The sequence below is a fragment of the Athene cunicularia genome (genome assembly GCF_003259725.1).
Source record: "Athene cunicularia isolate RWA chromosome 13 unlocalized genomic scaffold, athCun1 chr13_part1, whole genome shotgun sequence".
NCBI lineage: Eukaryota > Metazoa > Chordata > Aves > Strigiformes > Strigidae > Athene > Athene cunicularia.
Window position 1 is genome coordinate 1720500 of NW_020799117.1, and position 18258 is coordinate 1738757.

The 18258-nt window shown below is 49.1% G+C and overlaps 2 protein-coding genes across 6 annotated transcripts in view; one reads left to right on the plus strand and one right to left on the minus strand.

The window, feature by feature from the left end:
- SEPT8 (septin 8) overlaps positions 1-12419 on the plus strand; it is a 28509-nt gene extending 16090 nt beyond the window's left edge. For 2 of the 5 annotated variants that reach the window (XM_026858601.1, XM_026858603.1), the window contains exon 10: positions 12130-12419. In XM_026858601.1, the coding sequence (XP_026714402.1) occupies positions 12130-12295 (166 nt within the window). In that variant the 3' untranslated portion in view covers positions 12296-12419. Of the gene's footprint in view, positions 1-739; positions 3345-5502; positions 7715-12129 lie in introns of those variants that run through there. The other 3 variants (XR_003399426.1, XM_026858602.1, XM_026858604.1) reach the window with 3 other exon arrangements.
- Positions 12420-12531: 112 nt separating this feature from the next.
- Positions 12532-18252, minus strand: CCNI2 (cyclin I family member 2). The gene is made up of 5 exons (XM_026858607.1): positions 18117-18252; positions 16957-17106; positions 15547-15681; positions 14709-14783; positions 12532-13554 (listed from the first exon to the last, which is right to left on the minus strand). Exons 2-5 carry the CDS (start codon positions 17068-17070, stop codon positions 13261-13263), a joined length of 618 nt encoding a protein of 205 aa, XP_026714408.1. The 5' UTR covers positions 17071-17106; positions 18117-18252; the 3' UTR covers positions 12532-13260.
- Between the last annotated feature and the right edge of the window lie 6 nt (positions 18253-18258).

Below are 18258 nucleotides of genomic sequence, written 5' to 3' on the forward strand. Positions count from 1 at the left end.
ACCCCGCGGGCATTGAGGGGAGCTGCGTGGTCCCTGGCGAGCAGCAGGAACGGCGTCGCCGGGTTTTTTACTGGGGTCTTTCCCCCAAACTGGACTGGAAGCAGCTGGGATTTGGGGAGCCGGGGGCAGGCAGCGTCCTCCCCCGGGGAGCAGCGGCACCGGCGGTGCCGGCGCGGCGCGGAGCCGAGGGTGACAGCAGCGGGAGGGTTGCACCGACACCGGGCCCACCTGGGGCAGCACGAGGCTGAAGGGGACCTGGAGGGTGCTGGGGAGCCCCCACAGCTGAGGAGGATCCTGGGTTTTTGGGGAAGGCGTGGGGACCTCGCAGGAATGGGGAATATATCGCGAGTTTGGGGAGGGGGGATTTTTTTTCTTGTTTAAATTTTTAGGAGAGTTACTTGAACTTTTTATCGTCTCCGGTTTCAATGCAGCGTTTTTAGTAGCTTATTAGAAGTGAGAAATGAAGATGGAAGAACTGCAGGTGTCGAGGGGAAATAAAAGTGTTTGTGCTGAGCTTCTCTTTCACCTGGCAGCTGCCAAGCCGGCTGTGCTCCAGCGCGGGCTCAGCGTGCAGGGGTTGCTCTCTGGGAGTCTTCAGATGCTCAAGCTGTGTTTCCCCTTCTCCTCCTTTTTTTTTTTTTTGTTTGTTTGTTTTTAACATATTTCGCTGCATTTGGCTTTTGTTTAATTTTCGTAACTTTAATTCATGCTTTTTTTTTTTATGTTTTGTTTCTTTCAGTTAATCACACACAGACTTTCAGGCCAAGAGTGGACTTGGTGCTTTCATGTGTTAAGTTGCTTGAGTTTCCCACCCCGTGACCTTTCTCATAACATTGTGTGAGTGGACCAAAGTGAAAGAGAAAATGAGCATCTTCGGTGGTTGCAGTGTAACGACTCGCTGTTACCTGTTACAGAATTTATCAGGAGGTTTTAAGGAAGTAACCTTACCACCTACATTTTGTTAAACAAAGTCAACTAATCCCTAAATTAAGATGTTTTATTCTAAACCCAGTGATTGAGCAGCCGTGTTTAACTCTTTGTCTGAACTTACCCACCAGCTAAATAATTGCTTTCTGGATTCACTTGGTTTTTAATTGGCTAAGGTGACTGCTTGAGGCTCATCTCCCTTCCCCTGTACATGCACAGATGTGAGGAGTGGTATGAAGAATGATGAAATGTTTATTTTTCTAACAAAGTTCTCGATTGGAATAAGTTTTTAGCATGGGTGGAAAACACAGTACTTAGACTTTCTGCCCTGGGAATCTTAGTCAGAGTAACCCTCATTCCAGTAATTATATATTTTAATCCTGAATTACTCTAAAAACTTTCTACATCATTTATAATATATATATATATATATATATAAAGAGAGAGAGAGCGGTTAATAAAATTCATAGGACAATGTTTTGAATTTTCTTTACTGCTAAAGTAGAACGTTTATATAGAAAGATTTTTCGTAAGAGTTTGTTGTATAATGTGGAACTACAGGATTTGTGTAACTTTTCGGTTGTCATTTACCAATGTATTTTGCTGTTGTGGAAAAACTATTTAAGTTGTCATCGTCACTTTCGCTCTTTAACCTTAAACTTACGATGTGCCTAATAAGGAGAATCCCCCAGACTTGAGCTATGCACCGTATTTATGCTGACAGGCTCTGTTCCTCCTAGAAGGTGCTTCCTTCGACACTCCTCATGCCTAGAAATCACAGCCCTTCTTCTCCGAGAGGAATAATTAGGATCAATACTCTTTTTTTTTTTTTTTTTTTTTCGGACCGTTTTGTGATAAGGCAGGATGATAATCGAGTAGAGACTTCCTAGCTATGTTGTCATGGAAAAACAGTTGGACCCAATTCCATCCATCCCTCCGTCGGATAATAGGCTAAAAGAAAACAAATATATTAACCCTGCGCATAGTGTCTTTAGAGTTTATAAAAACACTGGCTGGCTAAGTGTTAGTTCCGAGTGTGCGCAATTTCACTTAGTTATTAACGTTACAAGATTTTTCTTTTTTTTTTTTTCCTTAAAGACTTGTCTTTAAGCTAAGCTGTCAGCAGATCACTTGCAGGTGGAGGTGACGCCCCCCGTCCGAGTCACAGGGCCCTTTGAGGGCGGCGTTTTGCGGGATTGTAAAATGAGGTCCTTAAATCTGCATATCCCGTTAAAGCAGCTTTTAATTTTTTTTTTTTTTTTTTCTTTCTAAGTACATGCTCAGGTGTTAAACTGTTTTCGTATGGACATTGGCCTTTTATGTGGGTATACTGAAAATCGTGTCAGTGTTACTTGATGCTTGTGAGAAGGAACCTCACGCAGCTCTCACAGGTACCTTTTAGAACGGGCCGTTTTGCACAGAGTAAAAATGATGCACGCTGAACATTAATTTCTAAGGCTGTGCCTCCAGGTTAGATGTATTTTAAAGAGTCACTGTCAAACGTTAGGGGGGTTAATGTGTTTTTCTCAGAAAAAACATGCAGGGAACCCAACCTATTGTTACGAGCAGGAAGGCAATTCCAGCTCACCACTGACTGCAGTCTAATCATGTAGCAAATTAGGGGCGGGATTTTGATTTTTGCTAATGAGAGAAACTCTGGTGCACTAATTGCCTGAGGAAGCAGCGCTATTTGGTTCATTGTTTTGCTTCTCAAGGCTGGAATAAAGCACTAACTGGTGATACTGGGTGTGCGAGGAGCTGCCTCGGCATCGCTTTTCCAGTCCATAGTTTTCTCGTGATCTCGTGCTGCAGCCAGCAAGATCTATGCAAATGATTTCTGTCAGCCCTGGCTCATCAGAGATCAGTTCTTTTTTCCTAGAATAACAGGTAGGTCGGAACAATGATGAGAACAATGAAAGAGTAAAAACCATCAAATCCATGGGCATTGCGGAGAAATTTCCAGCTTTTTCTGATGAAGACATTCAGAATGTATGTAACAGTATTTTAATGATGATGATTATTATATTCCATTGACTTTATGTTGTGACAGACTTACCTTTTCCTTGTAGTCACTTGTTCGTTAGAGCAGTCAACATCATAAACTCCCCAGTGGGACTCGGTCATTTTTTTTTTCTCTGTTACTTGATTTTTTCCTTTTGGCTGAAACAAAATTTACGTCTGTGCTATGTAGGGTAGTTCTGTATCTTATTTTTATTTAACAAGTTACAAATACATGTTGATGCTAATCTCACTCCAGTCCGAAGATTTACATCTTGTAGGCTAGAAGAAGTGAAAGAAAAACTGTTCAGAAATGACTGAAACTGTTCAGTTACGCATCTTTTGGCTGTTTTATACGTTTATCTGTAAAAGGTTGGTATTAATGGGAAAAACTATCTTTTTTTTTTTTTTTATCATTTGCCATCATGTTTGTTGTCTGCTTTCTAATTTAACCTGTGTTTTGCAGGGCTCTAAGCTCTGTAGGCTGTGTGGAGACGGGGTGGCTGGCTGGGAGCAGGTGGAGGTGCCTGGGGGGGAGCAGCCTCCCGGACCTGCTGCATCCCTTCGCTCTGTCATTCTGAATCTGTCGAGGTTGATTTGTTTTGGGTTGTTTGGTTGTTGTTTTTTTTTTTTTTTGACTTTGATTTCTTTCCACTCACTTTGTACTTTTTTTTCTTTTATTAAATCTCACATGTATTTTGAGTTTTTTGTGGTGTTGTTTATTTAGTGGTGGATTTCCTTTGTTACCTAGTGCATCTCTGTTGAAATAATAACGTGGAACCATTGGAAGCTTACCAGCCACAGGATGGCTTCTGACTGCTGGGAACTTCAGAAATGAAATTAGCTCATTTCTACATCATACTCTTATGTGGAAAAGCACCTCATCCGTAACCTGGGGACAAATTCCAAGAGATTAATTCAAATGCCATCCCTATTTGGGCAAAAGTTACCTTTGAGCTTGTTGGCGCTTCCCCTCTGTGGGATCTGGTGGCCGAGCGAGGAGGTTTGCTGCCCGTTTGGCTGTTGTAATGATGCCCAAAGAGGTGATTTAAGGGTAGGATGAAAAGGGAGCAGAGATGGAGGGTGGTATTTTCCTAGTGGTACTTCCAAGGCTGTATGCTTCCGCTGCAGAAGCACATCATACACTTAGATCGGGGCCAAAAAAAGGGCACAGCTTTGATTTGGGGATCGTTTTTCAGAAAGAGCTGCTGCTGCAGCTTTACCTGAAGCTTTCCCTGTTCTTGGTGTCCGTTCTGTGGGGCATCGCTCCGTACAAAGTTACTTTCAGTTAATTTAGGGTCTGTGGGTTTTATCTGGTGTTGGACTGAGACCACTTAGGACAAAACCTTCAAGTGGCGTTGGGTCAACGCACAGCATTCGCTGAAGTGCCGTTTTCTGCAGCCCCGGTTTGAAGAACAAACCCAAGGGGGTGATCCTGGCTGCTTCTGAAATCTGTCTAGAGCCATGCAGACGGCCTCTGCTCTGGCTGCAGGGCTTGGCTCGTGTGTGAGACCTCCGCCTGCTGCATTTCCTGCGCAGTTTGCTAAAAGGCAGAGGGCAGGGCTCTCCTCTTAGGTGCTGCCTGTTTGCATCCCACCTTCTTCCAGGGTGGTTGCCCCGGCCATGCAGCGGTCCCGTGCTGTCCAGAGAGCTGAGCAGGGTGGGGCTGGAGCTGCTCTGGTCCTGCCTGTAGCAATCACCAACAACGTGCAGGTGAAAGTCGGAGCCGGCGCTGGGTTAGAGTTGTCGCTTGAGCCTGTTAAATTTTTGAAGGATAAGCCTTAGCGGGGACTTAGCAGTTGGTACCAAGTGGTTTGGATAAAATGTTTTACACCCTTTTCCATCCCAATCCTGTTGAAAGCCAACTCTTCTAGGAGACCAGAGAAGAGAAAGTGCATTCAGGTACATGAGAATTAATTGGGAAATTAAGGTGGTAGAGTAGCTGGTCATTTGAACAACGGGCCACCTGGCGATCACCTACACGGGCAAGTATTTTTCCACAGGAACAACATTAAGATTATTCATTAATACTCGTGTAAAGCTCCCCGAGATGCTTCCAAAAGAACAAGAAATGCAAAGCGTTGTTAGAAAAGCGGTTCAGCAGCGAGGTCTGTGCTTCGCAGCTCCAGAGCTGAAGCTCAGTGCCCAGACACATTGGTACTTTCTGTTCAGGAGAGCCCAGACCCAGCTTTTATTTCCTTGTCCGAGGCTGCTCGACAGAGAGAAAACCCTTCAGCTCGGGGCGGGGGAGCCTGCGAGGCCGGAGCAAAGCCGCCAGCTCGGGCCGCAGGTGCTGGTCAGTCCACACCTCTCCCTGTCCCCTGCCTCCGTAGCACGTGTCAGTGGTCTTTCCTCATTAAAATTTTAAATCAATCCTCTTAATTACCAGTTCCAAACAAGATCTTGGTGGCTGTGAGAGCTTCTCCGAGTTGCAGTGGTTTAAATGCAGGTGTTGTGCCCAGCCCCGCACGCTGTCAGGAGGCATCTGTTAGATTTGTCCTTTGACCTTTCATGCTGTCTTTAATTAATGTAAATAATTGAAGCTTAAATACTGATTCTCTTTTGTTCTTTCTGTAGCTTTTTTAGTCTTCCCACTGCGTGCTCCATAACATCAGGAAGACATGTTAATTAGAAGATTTATTAAGGCCAAAACATCTCATGCAGAAGAAATTAATTGGTGCTTTCACCTTTAAGCTTGCAATATATTGCCCAGAAGAGATTATGTAGCAAGGACTAAGATGCACCGTATCTTTTGATTGGGTTTGCTTGATCAGGTTTCTTGATAAAGTTGAAATTTAAGATACTTGCCAAAAGATAACTGGCTAATTCGGGCTGCTGCTAACCCCAGATCACTAATCCCTGGGCGAGAGCCTGACCAAAGCAGTTAACACTGACCCAGCTGCTGGGGGGACACGGGACTGAGCTGGCTTTGCACCAGGCCAGGTTCCAGTTTGCTGCCCGAGCTGCTGCTGGAAGGGGGTTTCCATCAGTCCTCTCCTCGGGCTGCTTTGGGGGGACCCTGGGGAAGTTCCTGACCTCCCTAACCTCCCCCCCCAGCCTCCCTAATTCCGCTGGACTCTCACGTTTCTTAGCAATAACTCTCCCGTGTAGCTTTTTTTCTGTAGACTGATGAGTTGTTTATAACCAAAATCCCTCAACTTAAATTTATTTAGTTTTCCTAGGGCTGCCCACACGTGCCTTACAACTAACCCCTGCCCCAGAGCTGCTCCGGGGACGGGTCACCCTGCCCGGCCTCCGGCACGTCCTGCTGGGATGCAGGGGGTGAGAAGGGGAAGGAGTTGAAAACGCAGCTGAATGGCAGATGTGAACGGAGGGGAAACGGTTTCAAGCGGGAGAGTCGGTGTTCCTGGCCGTGAGTTCTCTGTTTGTAACAGACTGACTTCCCCTTACACAAATACTTCTTCAAAACCCAAAACGTGTGATGTCTGTGCCCCAGTCTAACTTCACACAGGAACAGGGAGAGGCCCCCGTTTACCCTCCTTTTAAAACAACCTTGTAAACGAACTCAGGAATGACCTACTTGTACCAAAGTTGGGTTTAATAAAAACAAAACTGACTTGTTTAACAAGCATCTGTTAAAAACATGTTTTGTACATTAGTTACAGTCGCTGGAGCAGCAAAGTGCTGTGTCCGAATCCACAACCCTCGCTATTATTCCGGTTTCCCTCCATTAACCCCCTTACCCTGCGTATTTCTGTTTAAAGTGGGGCGGCCCCTGTGCACCCCATGTCTGGGGCGGCTGCCGGCAGCCTCCCTCCCCTTCCCCAAGCTGCTGCTTGCTGTGGGGCTGGGGGTGTAGGACCCCCAGGAGACCCCCAGAAGACCAGAAGGAAGGTCGCACCCCGTTGCCCTGCCTCGTGCTGGGTGGTGTGAGCGGGGCGTGTGGCGGGAGCCCAGCGAGGCTCCCACGGAGCGTGGCCGTGTCCCCGTCACCCCCCAGGCCTTGTGGAGCCGGAGAGGAGGGGGCAGAGGCACCGACTGAGCTCCTGTCCCCGGGGCCTGTGGTCCCCGACGGTCGCCGAAACCTCTGGCTGCCCTTGGCGTAAATTAGAACTTGGAAATAAATCTCAGCGAGTAACAGGTACGTGGCCTAAAACTACCCAGAGGGGGCCCACGGGGAGGTTCTGGGGACTCCTGCCCCTTGCAGGCAGTGGGGACTAAACCCCGGGCCCAGCAGGTCGGCCCCGCTCTGCACGTCCCCGCCTGTGCCGCTGCCGCCGGCTCCGCTGGGACGGGGAGAGGCAGCCAGGGACGGCGAGTCCGAGCCGGCAGCCGCTCGGGTCCGTGTCCACGGACCTGCCCCGCAGCAGACAGGAGGAAAGCTGAAGCCGTGCGCGACCGTCGGGCTGAGCTCAGCAACGAAACGCCCTTTGCTGCTGCCTTGATGACTTTTAAAACTTCCCTGTGTCCACTTCTGAGACAAACCAATCCGTTTCCTTTGGCAAAGCTCTATTTGTAATCTGGTTTGGAGCTATTCACAGAATCATCTCGGTTGGAAAAGACTTCGAAGATCATCTAGCCCAGCCATTAACCTATTTTCACGTTAGATTCCCATCTGGATAGGTGAATTGGGAATAAAAGCTTTTCTTTTTTTTTTTCAAAATTGCTCAGAGGACGTGATTAGGTTCTGTTTGCCATGACCATAGTTTGGTGGGATTCAGCTTGCACGCCTTGCTGAGGAAGAAGAGGGGGAGCTGCTGAGACCGCCCAGGAGTTAGTGCATCACTCGATCTGGGTGCACTTCTCTGCATTCTTAAAGAATGGAACTGTAAGTACTGTTCAACATGAATTTAAAACCTGAAAGCCAATTAGCAAAATATAAAAACCTCCCGGAGGCAGCCCCGGAGATGAGAGATAAAGGTTCTGTCTGTGTCTGAGGGCACGCGGTGTCTGGCTGCAGCCTGCTGCGTGCTCTGGAAGGGCTCTGCGCTCCGGGGCTGCCTGCTCGGAATTGCTGCCGCGCATTTCTCTGACACGGCAGCTCAGTTTGTCAGAAACCTGTAAAAGCAACTATTGCATTGCTCTTCCCTCTGCTCTTTTCTTGTATCTCCATCCATTCTCTGACTGCAGACGTGTCTTTTATTTGCACCGTGGTGTAAGTGAGCTCTCTAGGTGGCCACACGCCCGTGGCAAGGAGGGATCCCTCCTCGCACGCAGCGGTGCCGGGGTGACTTGCTGTGGCTGTGACACGTTTCCTTTGGGTGGTGGTTTATGAAGGGGGGGATGTGGTGGCCGTGGGGGGTGACTCTGGATCGTTTCGCTGGTTCTGTTGGCGATTTAAGGTTTGGTTTGTGTTTTGGTTCTGCTTCGGAATCTGAGCATCCGTGTGCAGCAGCAGTGGCGGCTGCCAGGAAGCTTCTGGAAGGACAGAACAGTCCGGTGGGTGGTTACGGGAGGGGATCCCAGGTGTAATTAACTGCTCTCTTTACACGGTGGTGTAACCTGAAGCGTGGCAGCAGCAGGAGGAGGCTGGGGCTGAGAGGTTGTGTCTCCCCTGCGCTGAGTCCTGGGGAGGGGACAAGGGACGGGCGGGTGCTGACCCAGACCCGCTGCTCGGCTGGGGCCGGAGCCGGGGTGGGGAGCAGCGGGCAGGGCGGCCTCCCCTCCCAGGTCAAGATGAGGCACCCTAGGAGCTCTGAAAATACTCAGTAAATGTCTTCTGGAGTTTGACAGGGACTGAATATTCCCCCAGAACAGCAACCCTCACCAAACGAGCCCTGGACACAGCAGCTCTGTGCCAGCACTCGCTGACGTTCGCACCAGTAGCAAACTGGTTACGGGCTCCTCGGGGGGAGTTGGGCTGCAGGTGGAACAGACTTGTGTCCGTACACGCGGGCTGGGCACGATCCAACCCACGAGACTGTCCTCGTCTCTGAAAGGCAGCCGGGCAAAGGGCCGTTCCGTTGGTGCTGTCCCCTGGGCGGTTCCGCGGTCACTCCATACGGTCCAGAGGCACCGGCAGCCCCCGGCTCCCTTCGGCCGCTCACGGCGGGGTTTGTGCTGCCTGAGAGGCTCCTTCGGCCCTTGTTGCTCCAGCAGCTCCTTCCTGGAGTTTGCAGCTTGTTCCTTAGGGCGGGAAGCTCCGTTCTGAAGGACAACGGGAGCGCAAAGTGGTGGGTTTTAACCTGCTGAGGCCAAGCCCGGAGTGTTTGGCCCTTCGTGGGAAAGGGCAGGAGGGACCGGGGGAGCGGGTGGGCTCCAGCTTACTGCTCCCATCCCAGTACGGCACCGTGTGGCCCCACTGGGAACACAGGACCCCGCTGGGCCTTTGGGCAGCGCTGACTTCATCTTTTAGCATTAACCCCCGTTAGCGCAGATTTTGGGTCGTATAGATCTGCAGAGGGTTTGAAGAGCAGGTTTGTTCGTGGTTTTTTAACGTGCCATCCCGCTTACGGGCAAGAGCTGTACGTTGGCTCAAAACTGGGGGAAAAAGCACGAGCTATGGTTGTGGTATAAAGTTACAGCACGTTCATTACAATGCGTAGAATTTTTTTGCTACCATTTCCACTGGTTAATGCAGCCGGGGGAGATGCTTGAGACAGGGCAAAGGGGTGGGAGGGAAAGCAGAACCAGACCCTGCCCCGGCCTCCTGCAAGGCCCCGAGTGGGCACCAGCTTCTGGCTGGACTCTGCAAGGAGCCCGCCGAGAGCGCGCAGACCGAGCTTACGTTTTGTTTAATGAAAACTACAAAAGACAACTTGTCTCCTGCAGAAGTCAGGCGGTCAAGTCACAGCTTGTGCTAGAAAAGGAAGGTGCTGCACTGCGGGGAGGGAAGAGCCCTACCATGAAATGAAAACCTTCCCTGGGGTAGGGTGGGTGAATAAATAACACCCCGAAGGTTTAGGGGCACCTCGGAAACCTCCCTGGGTCCAAACCTTGCGGCAGCCCTCGCCCGGGGCAGAGGCTCAGGTCTGCTCACACGTCTCACCCGCACCAAGTCTCTGGTACTAAATGTTTTTTTTCTGGCACGCTTTGGCGCTGCTTTCTCTGGGGGTTCAGATGAAAAGTGTGGCTTCCTCCCTGCACGCACCCAGAGCTCGCTCCCCCCTCGCTGCCGCTTCTGGGAAGTGGTGTGGCTCAGGACACTCGTCCTGCACAGTTGGACGTTCCTGTGCTGCGACACCGCTTGCAGGTGGTGTCCACCCTGTACTGCCCGGGTACCTTCACGCGGGGACAGCAATCACTGGAAAAAGCTGTTTAAAACAAACCCCAAAAAACCTAAGACAACATTTATTTTAAAAGCGCGCATTAAGGCTGTTGTTTTTTTTTAAAGCGCAGTAAAGGTTTAAACTGACCTCTGTAGTCTGTAAAACCACTTTGCGATGGAGATTAGCAGTTCACAAAAACTAATGGGGGTGTGTGGGGGGGATTAATTAAAGGCATTTTGTATTGTCCAGTCTGGCAAAACAGAATAAATTTTTTAAAAAATCCCTGAATGACACACAGGCCCAAAGCAACGGTGACTGTGGGCAAGAAGCAATTTCCCACAGCTTGTAGGAACTGGGATTTAATGGTTTAAGCAGGAAGGAGCACAGACCTCGGAGCCTGGCTTCCAGGGTAAGGCCTTACGAAAAACTGGAGGTTTTTCTCAAAACTGGAAGCAGGAGCTCCCCCTCCCTGGAGGGCAGCTCCTGGTCACTCCCGCGGGGCAGCTCAGGGTAGCTCCAAGGGGAGACCAGTGGGGTGAGCCGGGTGAAAGGCTCGATCTGACACACTGTCACGGCTGTTTGAAAGTTGTGCAGTTCATAACCTTCCGCCAACTTGAGCCCCGAGTTAGAGGGTTGTGACCAAGTCCCTCCTCTCCCCAGCTTTCTGTATTTAAAATGTTAAAAACCAAGGCGTAGCACACGCTGCTTAGGAAGGACATTAAAAAATAGAAAGATAATACCGATTTGTCATTATCCTCTGAAAAACACAGCAGCACTTTTGCTCTGGTGCCGGCTGCTCTGCTCACTGGGACCTACTGGTTCTGCAGTTGCCACTTCGGAGGCAGTAGCTCCCCACTAGTCCCTCTCGGGTGGCTGTAAGGGGGGACATGAGGAGCTGCCCCCCGCCTCCAGCCTCCCGCCGCTCGCTCCCCCGTCCTCGCTGTGGAGGTGTCTGAATCCATCGTAGCATCCATCCGTCTCCGTGGTGTCGCGGGGAGTTGGGGCTGTGGGTGTGAAAGGTGCTGGTGGGTTTACCGAGCCCCTCAGCCTCGCTTGGTGGAAATCCTTTGACCCAGAGGGGCTGTGCTGGGGTGGCCTTGCCTCGGGACGGCCTGGGATGGCTTCACTGCCGGGATGGAAAATATAAACAGCATTGGATAGCTGCAGGCGCGTTAGCTCTTCACCCACAAGCTCTCTGCAGTGGATGAATTCGGTGCTGTTAACCTGTAAGGAGAGATGTAGATTTTTTTTCTAAGTTCATAATAAATTACTCTCTCTTGTGGCCACTGCTTGTGTAACTTTGTCATTAGGGCAGGGCCAGGCTGGGCTGGCTGCCTCAAGAGACACGGCTATGGTGGCCCTGGCCAGAACACGTAACCACGAGCTCCTGAACTGCCACCCAAATAGAAAGGGAATACCCATTTGTCACTATCTGCTGAGAAAACGCAGCAGCACTTTTGCTCTGGTGTTGGCAAGCGTGCCCTCTCTTTAGGGGGTGACAACAGGGGGGCACAGGTTTTTTCAAAATTTATTTCAAAGTAGGTTATTTCAAAATCTAGACCCACAAAATGGGTCGACGGTAAGCTGACAGCCAGGGTGTTCAGCCTTCTAGGTATAATCTCTTAAAAGGCATGTGTGTTATGAAGCTGGAGAAAAGCTTTAAAAAAAACAAACCAAAACAAAACAAACAGCTTGCCTTTAATGTGTATCTACAGAAGCCAAACGTTATATTTTAACAGCAAGGTAACTGTACTTGGTTGGAAGGTCTGGCAGCCTTCGGTGGGCGGCTGGGGACACAGTGGGCAGGTTTTTAGGTGCTCTCAGAGACTTCTGTGCCAAAGGCAAAGCCCTCCCCAGCCCCTCGCTGCGGCTTTGTTCCCTCTTCCCTCAGCACTAGCAAGGCCCGCGGTGGCAGCGGAACGCGCGCGCACGCTCCTCGGCTGTAAACACAACGTGTGTTTTATCCGGTATCGGCGTCCCCGCCTCAGGATTTGGGAGCAAAGGCCGTTTTGATTCCTACCTGTGCTTTTTTTAGCAGATCGGTGATAACAGGAAACCACTCAGGAGTCAGCCTCTCCAGCTCCAAGGTGATGATCACCAAAGCCAACGTGGAGCCCCTGAACTGCACTAGCTGGTGGCACGCCATCCAGTGCTGCAGCTGCCTCGTCAAGAGCGCGACGTGGCGGGAAGGGTTCGTCTGAGGCAGCCCGGGGAGCAGATGGGGCCAGCTGGACATCACCGTGGCGTGGAACTGGAGAGAAGACGAAGTATATATATATTTAAACAACAACAACAAAAAAACCCAACCCAACCAAGCGCAGAGGTCAGTGAACTTTGTATGTTTTCATGTTATCAGCCAGAAGTACAGACTAATTTCATCTCATATCAGGAAGCCTAAAGGGGTTCCCCCCCCCTCCTTTTTTTTCTTTTTTTTTTTTGTGTTTTGTGTTTGTACTTGCCAATCACTGAACTGTTTGGGGTTTTTTTTGAGCTTATAATGAATGTACAAGGTCTGTGTTTCCTAACAACTTCTGAAGTTCCTACGTTATCCAGATTGCTATCCAGGAGATTCAGTTCAGGCCAGCAGATAGAGTAAAACCAAGAGTAATGACTGCACTCCGAATTTACTGAGGAAACAAGCACCTACAAAAGGCAGTTTTCACAATCAGCAGCCTAAGATGGCTTAATATTTGCACATAACCTTAAAAAAGGGATCCAGGATGTGTTCGTATCACATGATTTTTGCCTTACTAGCACATGATCGTTTCTTGAAGACAAAGTTTTAATTGTTTCTAATAAATGTTTAGTAACTGCAATGTGAACTAAGTGCCAGATCGGGGTAGTCTCATTGCCTAAACCAAGGGTGAGTAATTATTGGGATAAAAAGGAAAAAGGTTTAAGGAAAAAAAAACCTGTGTGTGAAATGTAGCAAAACTCTGACAGCTTTCTATGTACAGTATTAATAGAATGGAAATAGCTAGAAATATTTTTGCAGTGTGTATTTAAAGAAATAAAAATGGCGTATAGTTGTGCATTATGAGAATCTTTTTAATGTCCATTTTAGTTGCCCTTTAAAGATGGGAGTAAACTTTTTGAGCAAAATGAGAGGTTTTAAATAGTAGAAAATTTTAAAAAATAGATTTAAAAAAAGTCACCGTACCATTCTTCAACAGACTTGCAGATAGCTAAGAACAGGGAGTTCGCAAAGCATCTGAGGAAGGATGTGTGGGGGTGTGTATGTGTGCGCAGCTTTTTCTAGTCTTATTTGATAAGGAGCTGTTTCTTTAAAGCAAAAAATTTTGCCAAACTCAGCGCTTACGATGTTTAAGAAATCCATTGGTGTTGCTGTGTAAAGATCCCAGTGAAGCCTATCTAGTATAATTCTTTCCATTCTCAAGATCTCAGCTGAAGAGCGTTTACAACCACTCCGTACTGCGAGCGTCTTCACCGATGGTATTACCTGTAAAAAAAAAAAAAAAAATTAAAAAAAATAAAAATAAGCCAACGTCCTATGCAGCGCTGTGTGTGTCTCTGTACTGCGATCTGACGAGGTCACCCACGTCCCAAAGAGGTGCAGAAGGCTCTTTCAGTCTCCCAGGTGACTCCCACCCTCCGTGCGGACTGGCCCACGCTGGCCACGGGGCGACCCCTGGCAGCCCCTGGCAAGGACGAGGCCGGTCACCTCCCGGGTCGCCACGAGCCGCCTCACCACGCCACCTCGGCGACGCACGTTCCCTGCTACCAGACTCGTTAGTTTTGCTGCCCTAGCTAGGAGGAGGCTTCCTGCTGGCCTGTTTCACAGGGCCCTGTGGTTGTCTTGTTTCCTGTGATCACTGACTCAGCTTCTCCTCTTTAGCTGAGAGGAGAGGAAGAACCTCAGCGTGACGCATCCTAAGACAGGCTCCCACGAGCGTTTCGCCACAGCAGAGCTTGCTCGAAGGGACGCGCGGGTCTGACTCCAGCTCCCGGGCTTCCCGTTCTTTTTCAAAACAGAATGAAGGAAGAAGGAGAAACTCAACCCGAAACGCTTTTGGCTCATGTTTGTAAATGGCTGAAGAAGTCTGTCAGGGCCCTTCTGCCGGGAGAGGCGGCCCTGTGTGATCTCACACTGGCGGGGGTAGCTGCCGATCCTACGTGCTCACCTTGAGGTGCAGACCTGAGTCATTTCCTCCCCAGGGTCAGAAACCAGTTCTGACTCCAAGCATCTGTTTTAAGCTTCGTCTGAAGAACCTCCACTCTGCCTCACCTACGTCACCCTCCCCGGGCCTGTCACAACGGAATCACAGCACTGATGTTGTGTGCACAAAGCTGGGCACGGCCCCCAGCCCAAGCTTCACTGTGGATTCTGAAGAGGGGAGAGAGATTTAAGGGCAGGAGGAGGGCAAGGCGTCCATTACAGAAGCAAACACAAGTCCCTCATCCATAAAGGTCACGATTCTTGTGATTCTTCATCACAAACAGTGATGAAATAGGACTGAAAATGTGACTGTCGCCCCTTACGGACTGCTTGGGGTAAACAAGCTCCTGGTTATGCCCAAGCTGTCAGGACCTGGAAACACCGACAACCTGAAGAGGAGAGATGAGTTCAGGGTGTTTAAAATGCAACATACAGACCTCATCTTCTTCGTTGGTTTTTGCTGCAAGGACCAGGCAGGAAATCGCTATGCACTGAAGGTATTTTAATTGGGCCTGAAGGGAGAAGGAGAAGAAAACACTGAGCAAAGACGGTAACAGTCTTGGGGGAGACAATTTGTCATTCTAGCACAGATACACAACTTTCAAACCGTAAGTTACAGTTGTTTCAGAGTTAGTTTAGCTGCAGGTTCATTAGAAGCTGGAAACAAAGCAAGGAAAGCCAAAGTGAAACAAAATAAATAAATATTCTTCTCGGTGCAACTTTTATTCCCGTACCCCACAATTTTCAGCCATGCAATGCCACAGTATTTACGATGCAACGTTATCCCCTTCTCAGCTATTAATTAAATACGTTTTTGCCACATGCCAGTACTGATCTAAACAGGATTGAGAGCTGCAAGGCTCAGTTCAACTCATAACTTCGCTGTTGCTTCAGTGTCAGAAAAAGTCGGCCCCAAGGTTTGGTTAAAAATAGCAGTTTCAAAACCAAAATATTAAAAGTGAAAATGCAGATGTTTTCTGTTTAGCAGAGACAACCAGATGATAACGAGTTCTTTGGACTGATCACAGCATCTGGAATACAATTCACTCGGACACTTCTCCTGAGGACTGTAAAGCAGTGGAACCTCATCAAACCCTCAGGTTCATACGTATTAAAGTATAATATATATACTTAAAAGTCTTTCCAGGCAAAGACCCCGATTGCTCCCTAAATCTGCTGCCAAACGTAGTCCTGCTTTGTGTATAAACTGATTACCCACTCCTGACATCCCCAGTCAGTAACCTAGCCAGGAAAGAGCTGACAGAGATTCTCTACCTTGACTGATGCCAATAACCGGTTAAAGATGCTGGTAGCTAAGGCAAATGTTTCAGGGTAAAACTGGAACTGAGAGCTTATTTCTGCAATCCAGAGAACCGCTTTCTTGTAGCATGACAAAGGGATATCTGTGCCCTGAGGGGAAGAAAAAAGAAGAAAAATACAGTTAGTGCTTTGATGATTTTCCTTAATGTATCTCCAAAGGAAGACTCAAATCACTCTAAGTGCTGTAATTAACATTTCTGATGTCTGCAGGCTTGAAATGGAGAAAGTTGTTGGCTGTGTCTACAGAGTGAGGGCAAGGAGAAATTTCGGGGCAGTTTAAGGCCACCCAGTCGGGCTCCAGCTGTGCCTCCAAGGGCCTGGGACTGGACTGGACTGGACTGGAGCGGGGAGCGGGGAGCAGCCAGCCCTCCGCTCGCACAGCGAGGGAACCCCTGACCCCAGCTCTGGCAGCCAAGGTGCTGACTCTGCTCGTTATTTCCCCCCTCCCGAGGAGACTGACCCACGTTTCATTCAGCCTCGACAGGGAGAGAGAACCTGGTGTCAGGAGGAGGTTTTGTTTTACTCTTCGTCAAGGGTTTTTTTAACAGCCTTGAATGCGCTTGGTGGCGGGACCACAGAAGGCAGGTTTAGGACTCCCCCAAGGCAAAATGTACTCAGGTTTTTCTTTCTTCTGTCTTATTTGAAGATGCATTCAGGTGAGAGGAAGGAGTTTACTCTGGCTCCCCACGACCCACGGCACGTATTGGAGCGTTATTGTAGAACTGAAAGGGCTGAGCAGCTACGCAGAACAAACACTCCACCAATTCATTTAATGTTACTCAACACCTTATCCAGTTTCACTATTTTGTTTCATTCGGTAGTAAAAAGACTTGGTAAAAAACAGCATTTCTACACTACTGCAAAAAAAGAGAAGACTGGCAGGGCACTTCTGTGCATTTTTCCCTGGGTTTGAGGCACTTCCCAGAAGTTTCCATTGTACACAGAGGCCGTTCAGCGTTGTAGCTTCCTGAGGTAGCTAAGGACTGACTCAAACAGCGCTGGGTTTCTGTTAGGCCTCAGTGAATTCCCTCTTCTCCCACCTGAATAGATGGGATTCAAAGATGGTGTCGAGCACAATTAGCTCTAACATGATATATTTATGGCTTTACAGCAATTGTCTGCTCTTAGCAGCTCCGCCGCGTTTCCCAGAACTACTGGAGTGAGGACAAAATGGAAAGCACCTGGTTTACACGGGGCATTAGCAGGATGTGAGATGGGGCAAATACAGACCCTCCTCCCCCTCCATTCCTTAAGCTCAGTCCGTGGGGGGGTGACTCCTGCATTCAGGGGGGATTAAGTGGCAGGAGCAGCATGGCATTTCTGCCGAGTCCCTTAGGGGCTTCCAGAGAGGGGAGGGGAGCGTACCTTCAGGGTGAGATTCTGGAAAACTGGCACTTTCCAAATCCTAGCCTCCCTGGCCAAGGCATTTTCCAGGCAGAAGGCAAGTCTTGAGCTCTCTGGAGGTCCAGGGTGCTTCATGGCAACACTCTGAGACAGTTTTCCTGATGGGAACCGCTGTCAAAACCAAGAAAAGAATTACAAAGCAACGTCCCAGCTCCTTGTGCTAAGTACGATTTCCTCTGGCGAGGCCTTTCCAACGCTGAGAACGAAGTCAGGAGCAGCCGTGCGACTTGTTTGTTTGCAGACAGAGTGATCCTGTCACCCATTTTCCCCGAGGAGAAGCTCATGATGAAAGCAAACATGTCAGATGGCTGAACAACTCTGCAGTCCGGCTTTTTTCCTCCGGGGCTGGGTAAAAGCTTTCTTGAGCAACCTTGGGGGAGCGCTGTGGATGACTGCCCCGTACCCTGTTTCACACGTGCAGCTCTCCGTGTGCTGAGCTATGGAGCTGCAACCTGTTATCACCCGACTTTAAGTTTCTGGCAGCTAGAGGTCTATTGATTTTGTACAGAAGCTCAAAGATGACTTTCTTAGGAGTTTTATTAATTCCCAGTTAACAGTTTTCCTTAAAAGGAAGCAGGCAAGCAACAGCAAGGCTTTGGAAATACCCCTCTCCGGGCTAAGCACGTATTTACATCCAATAAACATCTCAATAATAGAAGATCCAAGCAGTGAGAACATCTCAGCCTGACACTGAGCATTTCAATGCTTACATTTTGGTGTCCCTCTAACAGCAGAAGGAATATGTTCCTAGATAGAAAAGTTCTGCTTTCCTTTGCAGAGTGGTGGATGTGGGCTTCCTCGTCAGTGTTTTCTGGAAGCTTGACACCATTATCTCTACAGCTCCATTAAAAACCCCAAAGCGCCCTGAATCCGCTGGAAACTGTTCTACGTTTCTAAAGCTGAAACTCTGGGATGTTTCGCTGAAAGCAGGAACCGCACATGACTTTGGCTTCTGCTGCCGCTGGATGTCAGAGCATCCAAACCAGACCGCCCGGACCATTGCAGCAGGGGGAAAGCTGGGAAGGATTTATCTGTCCGGTTTGATGCACAGAAAAGTTTATCCCTGTGTAGCTAGGGAGGGGCAGGACGGGGGGGGGAAGAAGAATTAATTCAAAACTCACCCTCCGGCTAATTTGACCGCGGCTGTCACTGAGAACGACACCGCGCAGGTTCCGCACCGCCAACGCCCGGACTTGCCCTCCCGGTCCCGCGGAGCGCCCGGGGACCGCGGGGAGCCCCGGCAAGAGCCGCGGAACCGTCCTT

What these genes read in the sequence shown, in the direction of transcription:
- CCNI2 (XM_026858607.1), bottom strand. Translation starts at nt 17,070, where the DNA reads ATGAAGCACCCTGGACCTCCAGAGAGCTCAAGACTTGCCTTCTGCCTG. An exon ending in TCCAGAATCTCACCCTGAAG is followed by an intron (nt 15,682 to 16,956) that starts GTACGCTCCCCT and finishes TCTTCCCCTCAG; the next exon opens with GGCACAGATATCCCTTTGTC. An exon ending in AAACCAACGAAGAAGATGAG is followed by an intron (nt 13,555 to 14,708) that starts GTCTGTATGTTG and finishes TTTTTTTTACAG; the next exon opens with GTAATACCATCGGTGAAGAC.